The 8,163-nt window shown below is 38.0% G+C and overlaps 1 protein-coding gene across 1 annotated transcript; it reads right to left on the bottom strand.

The window, feature by feature from the left end:
* Window positions 1-1,944: 1,944 nt before the first annotated feature.
* On the bottom strand, window positions 1,945-2,808 carry LOC135672579 (uncharacterized). The gene has a single exon (XM_065181072.1). It carries the CDS (start codon window positions 2,650-2,652, stop codon window positions 2,287-2,289), a length of 366 nt encoding a protein of 121 aa, XP_065037144.1. The 5' UTR covers window positions 2,653-2,808; the 3' UTR covers window positions 1,945-2,286.
* Between the last annotated feature and the right edge of the window lie 5,355 nt (window positions 2,809-8,163).

Raw genomic sequence — 8,163 nt, forward strand, 5'->3', positions numbered from 1 at the left:
AACATCGAATAAGATAATTATCATTGATTTTGTAAGGCTCGCGAACATTATTGGTCATACATGCATATTAAGTGTTTTTATAGAGACAGTCATGCAAGGTCTATAAATACATGACAAGTAACATTTTTCGTTGACTAGTAATTTTGATGATGTGTATTTAAGACTGAACCCTATTGTCCTTTTGTCCTTAAGTCGATGCATCATAATTCTCGAGGAGGTGAGGTAGTGAAGGTCTTTATACATATATAAAGAAAAGTTTGATGATCTATGCAATAGTGTCAATGTATTTAAATATGTATGCCTGACTATTATACTTAATTTTTAAGTATTTCTCATGTGGGATACAATTAGTGATAAGATTTTCCAAAATAGAGGTGGCAAGAACATGTTTGACCTAAAAACAACATATTATTCATTTTGAAGAATAATTCAATCAATAAATAGTTTAGATTAATTCAGAATTGTATAGATCTAATGTTGAATTGTCACCAAATTAGGCGAACACGATCACTTCACATCACTAATTGTAGGCCCAAATATCGGCCCAACAAATTCATCATAGTGTAGGGGGGAGAAAATAGTAACTCTTCTTAGTAACTTATCCAACTAATTAATTAAAATTAATTCAATATTCAATATATTTATTTATTTATTTATTGTAAATGGCCACTACTCTTTGGGTGGAGAGCTTTGGGGAAGTTTCTTTAAGCCTAAAGGATGAGAAAAGAGATAAGTAATATGATAAAACAAAAAACTCTAGAAATGAATCCAATTGCATAACTATACATAAAAGAGTTTTATTTATTTTTCTCCAAAGAAACTATAAACTTTATTACTAAAAAAACCTCATACATTCCTCTCCAAATCATAATCTCTAGTCCAGAAGGAAAAAAAACATTGCATTTTATGTGATTATAATGATTAAACACCTTTCAAAATTTGCTGACCAGTGCGCATATAGCTTTCTTCTTCCCTATATATGTGAGAGATTCTAAGTTTCTCAAAGAAATTTAGCATATAAGAATATAATGGTAGTAGTTCAAGGAGAGTTTCCCCATAACTTTGCATTAATCTACATGTTTGGATCACATTGAGTCTAGATGATAGATAGCTGCTTAAATTAATGACCTAAATAATAATCAAATAAATCAGTATCTAAATAGTCAAAACTAAGGTTTGTTTATACATAAATAGCCAATACCATGACAAGTCATTACACAGTTCTTTCACCCCAGAAATCATAATTCAAGCCCCCAATACATAAGTTAGCAGCTGATTGAGGTGCATCCTATCATGATATGTTTTGTAGTAAGTGGTTGCCACTTATATGTCCTTTTAAGCTTAACCAAATAGAGACTGCATGCACTTCTTTTATTTTCCTGTGTAATGATTCAACAGCTCTGAGATTTTTGCTTCAAGTTTTAGTACAAGTGCTTAAAAGACATATCTGCAAGTATCAATCAAGATTTACTGATTCGATTAAATACTAATGTCGAACAATATAAATTGATTAAAACATCATTTTTATTGTTTTTTAGCATTGAACAATATAAGTGTGTATATCTCTCAGTGCATTAAAATTTAGTAGAAGTGCTTAAAAGATATATATATATATATATATATATATATATATATATATATATATATATATATATATATATATATATATATATTATCAATCAAAATTTATCGATTCTACAGACCGATATCGAATCATATAAATTGATAAAAAAATATATTTTTTTATTTTTTTTTATTTTTTAAACATAGAAGATGGTGCATCGAACTGATTTATTAGAATCAATATTGGACTGATATTTATAACCTTGACTAATTTATCCTGCATCATAACTATGTATCATTTTTACCATGTCATTATTATGTGTGAAGGGATTAAAATATTGAAGTGAAAAATGAAGGATTAGCTATGGCAGAACCCAAATGTTAAGCAAACCAAAAGGCACTACAAGGAAACAAAGTCTCCAAATGACAACTACAGGAGCAAAAGGTGAGTTTAGATACTACATACAGCATCAGATATCCTTAAGAGTCATGGCACAGTTGATCTAAGAACAGAATCCTCATCATGCCATGAAGACACAAAAGCTCCAATCACACAGATTATTTAGTACCTACTGCCATTGTCTACCTGTACAGCCTCATCAGTCTGTCCAACTGGGAAAGCAGCAGTCTCCACTGATATCCACCTCTTGTGTTCATGGCCACAAGTAATAGTAACAGCAAGCAGACAAGGAGAAGAAGAAGAAGAAGAAGACAGACTTAGCCTCAGAACAGCGAGACCTGCGATGTGCCCGCTGCCGCCCTTCCAAATCTCTTGGGAGATGCTGTGACCGTCGACGGCTTCGACAAGTCGCCGGATCTCCTACGCAGCATCTGCCGCATGCCGTCGGCCACCCGGACGGCAGGGTTGGACCTGGTTCGCCGGCAGAACGACATGTGGGCTCTGATGGCCTCCTCCACCACCCCCTGGACGTCCTTCCTCCGCAGCCTGCTCCGCTCGTCCTTCACCGCTTCGGAGCACAGCCCGCAGAACCATTTGCCGTCGAAGTTGGCCTTCACGCTGCTGATGTAGTCTCTGGTGCAGTCCTCACGTAGCCCGCAGCACTCGCACTTCACCAGCTCGATCTCCATTGCTCAGCGGATGATATCAGGCGAGAAAGGGGAGTTGGAGGAGGATGTCATGGCCGTAGGGAGGAGGGAGCTGCATATTAATGGGGATGAAGCCACAGACTTGTCTCCATGTTGTGAGGTGGGATATGAGACAAGGTTGGTTAGTTGGAGGGTCTCAAGGTTTGGCTGTTTCCTTTGCATTTAATGCTGAATGTGAAGTGATTGGAGGAGTTGAGTTTGCCAAATTGGACTGCTTATTACTACCTAAACATCACTTTCTTTTCTTCTCAATCAATCATTTGATAATTTACTCAGTGTAAATTAATAGCTAAAATGCATATATACTAATAAAAGATGAGTTTGTATTGCTAAGATGAGATTCTTATCCAACCGGATGAGTGTAAAATATATGCCGAGATAAAGACTCATAGAAGTATTTCATTTTGATTTGACTGGGTTGAGTCGAGAGCTGGGAATGGTGATGTGGTTGTGCTTGATGCTGAGACCTTTCTCTTCCGATGAACAGCACTAATCTCGCAGTAACTCTGACACCTCACAAACACTTCTCCATGGAACCAACGACGGATGGAGGAGAGGCTCATCAGACAAACTCCACATGAAGCTGTCCACCCCCTGAATTCTACCGTGTCGGGCAGAGGCACGCAGGGTGGGTAAGCCGTGTGGACTCCATCGCTTCCTTTTCCCTGCGCTGTTGTCTCCGGCCGGCACACATCAATTCGCCAGTTGTTCCTACGTGCACCGCCATGTGAGTCCTTGCGGGGATGTCAGCGAGAGAAGGCGGTCGATGATGCTGCTGCTGTCGGCAGACTGCGACTCGGCAGCTATGTCGTCGTCCGAGGCATGTTGGGAAAGCGACACGGTTGGAATCCGGTGGAGCCCCTTCTCGCACTCGGATCATCTGATCCGCCATGTAGAGAATCTGTGGGCGTCATTGATGTTGGATCTGCGCGTGTTTTCCTGACAGAATGAGATTAGAGTGTCTCCCATAGTCGATAGTTTCTGCCTTTACCAGACGCGCTAAATCAGTCAAAAGGTGACTTCTCTGCTTGAAATTTGACATTGCTTTATAAAATTTTGATGGATGTAATATTATTAATTCAGATTTTGGTATTATGGTTCGATGGTTTAGACTTAATAAATTGATGGATTAATTATGCTTTTGGTACACCATCATGAATGATATCATGTAGAATTTAATATCAGACATGATGAGACTCGAGAACAAAAAAAGATTGTGTCACTACTTGGAGCCATCATTAGGTTAAACTTTGAATTAATTATCTATAGATAAGACTATAAGATCATTTGATTAGGTCTCCTGCATTTAATTGAGTTTAATTATATTAGTTTAAGCTAATGAGTCAGTCATAACAATGGATCTACTTGTGATAAATAGTATTAAAGCTTGATATTGAGTACGAAGAGTGATTCGAGCAAGAAATGACTATTCATAGATATCACTAGAAGACAAGTCATGATGTGAGAGTATTATTGAGCATTTACGTACACTATATTAGGATTTGATTCTGAACTACGTTGATCCTTGTAGACTCTTAAGTGGGGGAGTACGTAATACCTCTAAATTTAACATCGTAACATCTCCAAATTTAATTTCACATTATAAAAGCTTGATGAGTATATTATTATTTATTTGAGTTGATATCTTGTTCATCACAGCTCAAAAAAGGAATCAGACGAAGACTAATTGTAGTCACCCCATTATATTTAATAAGATTGATTAACCAAATTTAGCTGCCATAAAGATATTTGTCTCAATCTCATTCCCCTCTTAGATGATAAGGAATTCATCATCTTCCAAATATATACAACAGGCCAGAATCGAAGATATCACCCCCTCTTCAATTCTAAACCTGAAATCAGACCCTCCAAGCTGCAAATTAGTATCAAAAGTTCCATCAGTATTCAATTTGACCCATCCTCCAAGAATGAATTCAATCAGTAGATCAATTATCTTGTTGAACTGATCGAGACACGATGAAAGAATTGGCATCTCATCCTACTTGATGAAGGACAAAGCCAAGGATATGTATTCTCTCTGTCTTTTCTTTTCATGCATCACGTGAATCCATGTCCATAGTCCATTACTCAATCATTGGCCACATGGGAGTTGGCTTGGATTATCCCCATCACTCGACGAGATTGGTGGGATTGAGAGTCTTGGCACTGATGACAATGTGCCTACCACATGCACTGTCCAAATATGGGGACTAAAAAAAGACCTTATCAGCCAACTCATTCATTTCTCCCAATCAATCATTCCACAAGATGATGCGGTGGATCTGTCATTCATGTGCAGGCGCAGTAATTTTTTTTTGGTACGCAAACAAAGGGAAGGGTTCTTTCAGCTCATTATATTAAGCACAAGTCAATACATCTTCCTCATCTCCTCATGCAAGCAGCTCAGATATGTGGAGATCGAAGAGTATATCGAAGCTCATTATCTACTACGATCAGCACGTGGTTGCACCGGAGGATTTCCAGTTATCAGGAAAATGGAGGAGTAAGACATTGGACTTGGTTGTGCTTGCTAGGAAGTGGTGACAGGACATGGTTTGGTTTGGTTAGCAGCATATGAATCTCATCTCATGGTTATGCCATTGGGCAGATCAAAGCATGCAACACCTATCTTGCTCTGAGCATGTAACAGCAGAATCAGGAGTTGCTGAAAGGAAAAAAGAAATGAGCATTAATCCAGTTATGTACAGATGGCAACTACTAAAAAAATTGAGTTTAGGCTGTCATTTGATCTTTGGAGTTCATTCACCTGCTCTGCAAACAAGGCTGCAGATCCTGGTGGCAATTCAGGACCCTTACTTCCACTGATCTAAGTTGTCGAATGAGAAACAAAGGCAATATGGAGATGTGTTGCAAACAGTAAGGCTTCAGTTGATGCAGAAGGTTGAGATTAAGCTGCTGCCTTCGATCCTTTGGCTTCCTGAGGAAATGTTCACACTATGTAGTCTTGAGCTTGTTTATCTTTCTGCAGAACAATCTTTTTAATGAAGCTGTGGTTATTATGGAATGCATTAGATGATTGTACATAAGTTTGATATTTTTCCCTGTACAAGCTACCAATAGCTTCTTCAAGTACATCTTTGCCTTTTCCAAGGTCTAATGCATTTTTAGCTAACTTGTTCGATTTCTTAGGCAGAAGTTATTACTGAAGAAGTGGTTTCCAATTTCATCTTTTCATTCTCTAGATTGAACTGTTTGATTCATTTTTAATATTGTTTCTCTGAGACTTTTATTTTGATCAATGGTCACTGATTTGTAAGTTCTACTGGTTCATTGTTGCTGTAGGCACTTTATGTATCAGAAAGTAATTCATTTTCTAATTGAATGAGAAAAATCTAAAGGATGGTTTGATATTGGCATTTGGAACTGTGACTTCCGCTAGAGGAAAACAAAGACCCTATTATATCTGACATAGCACAAAGATTCAGCATGGTGATTGACCAATGATAGTTCCTTCATAATACTTGATATGGGGCTACTAAGTTATTTTTTATCTTCCTTTGAATGTATATTCAGAACAATTCTTTTAGGTTTTCTATTGACCTTGTCACACATAAATGGCATGCCACCTACAAACACTGGCATGGAATCTTTCATTTCTTCCTCTTCGATTGCGATGATTATTGAGTTAAAGACATTGTTTACGCTTGAGTAGCTGTTTTTTTGGCTTTGTTAACAATGCCATTTCTTGTTTCTCTGTAGTAAAAAATGAGTCTGCACAAGCTTAAGTTTCTTGTTTCTTATGGCTCTTTCTCTCTCTTTCTCATGCTATGGCACGAGTTACTGGCAACAAGTGTTCAGTATAGAATCAATGTCTCCATATTGTATTTGGTTCATTCAAGTACTTATTATTAGCCTTTTCTGTGATGATAGTAAAGCAATTTAGAAGTGTGCAGTAGTGTCATAATGTGGATCTCTAGAGATGCATCTTTCATTTCAGATGAGTATCATCATGTTCATTTGGTGAACAGGCATTTCAACTCGACGTCGAGGCTATGATGTTTGTTGCACTTTTATCCTTGGATAAATTTGGTTATGTGGGTTCAAAATCTCAGTTTCAGTGATATCAGAATGAACAGATTCATGAAGCTCAGTCAACTTGTGCAAATGAGCAACTTGATGTTGCCATTGCTCCACCACAAATGCATCAAAGTAGTCCAGAGTAGAGTTGATAAGAAGCTGCTAGGTAATTTTCAGTGTTGTCCTTCAGCTTCACATTCAGATGTCTGCCAACTGGATTCAACAAGGTAGGAGAGAGAGAGAGAGAGAGAGAGAGAGAGAGAGAGGCAGACAGAGATGGTTTCCTGTTCTCTGTCATGTTCTTAGACAACTAGTGGAGTCTCCATAGATGAAATGGAAGCATGGAATCGATCACATATCAGCATCTTATCATGAAAACAATCTCATCCATTACAGGGTCAAATGCAAGAGACCATTTCTTCCTTCCAGACACTCTGCAATCTGAATTTTCCAACTTTGACAAAGGAAAACACCCAAAGAAATAGTCCAGAGAAGATGACTGAACTCAAGCAGTTAATTCTTATGCTCTTTTCCTTCTTTTGTGCTTGAGAAGAAGAGGCACTGTCTCTGACATTTCAAGACTAAATCTTTAGGTAATGAAAGCTTCTGGCACAGACCAGAACATCCCCATCTCTTGTGCCTGCAGCCGCATTGCGACAAAAATTGATCAAAGATCATCCATTCATATACGAAAAACCTTCACCACTCTTTTTCTTCTTCCACTTCTGTAAGAATCTATAAGCCTATCAGAGTATGAAGAAGGTTTTTGGGTGCCCAATCATTGAGGTTACCGTGTGTAAGTCCACAATGAACACATACTTCTTTTCTGAAAAGGACTTTGATGATAAGATTAATTTCCCTTAGCCATGACAGTCATCCTCAAAGGACCCACCATTTCTTTTTCTGAAACTGAAATCTTTCGAGAGTTCTAAAACTCTGGGAACAAACTTGAGGCGTTCCAATCCAGATATCAGGATCACAGGAGGGGCATCTTTGACAGCATAATTCCCTGCACATTTCTCCTTCCTCATTTGATCTTCTTGGCAGTAGATTTCACATGAACAAAACCACTTTTACTTCTCAAGCCCACTGGAAGGATTGTTCTCTTTAAGCACAAGAGTGATCCAATGCTCAAGATTTAATCCTTGACCTTCCATGGAATGAGAACCAAAAGAATCAAAACAAATGTCTTTCAAGAAATGCCAATCAATTATCATCTCTACCTAAACCTATGACACATTTTAATGAATACTTCATTTGGGCTTTGTCAACCAAGAGTTTGATTGTGTGAAGAAAGACTGTTGGAGTGAGCAAAGTAGCCATCTCATATGACACGACATGGCAGCATGCATTGTTTTCAGTGGCATCCCCACACCACATAACACTGAAAGCGACAACCACTTGAAGTAACGACACAAATGTCGGGAATTCATCATCTCCTTGCTCATCAACTGG

This window comes from Musa acuminata, chromosome BXJ1-4, assembly GCF_036884655.1.
Source record: "Musa acuminata AAA Group cultivar baxijiao chromosome BXJ1-4, Cavendish_Baxijiao_AAA, whole genome shotgun sequence".
In the NCBI taxonomy this organism is placed as follows: Eukaryota; Viridiplantae; Streptophyta; class Magnoliopsida; order Zingiberales; family Musaceae; genus Musa; species Musa acuminata.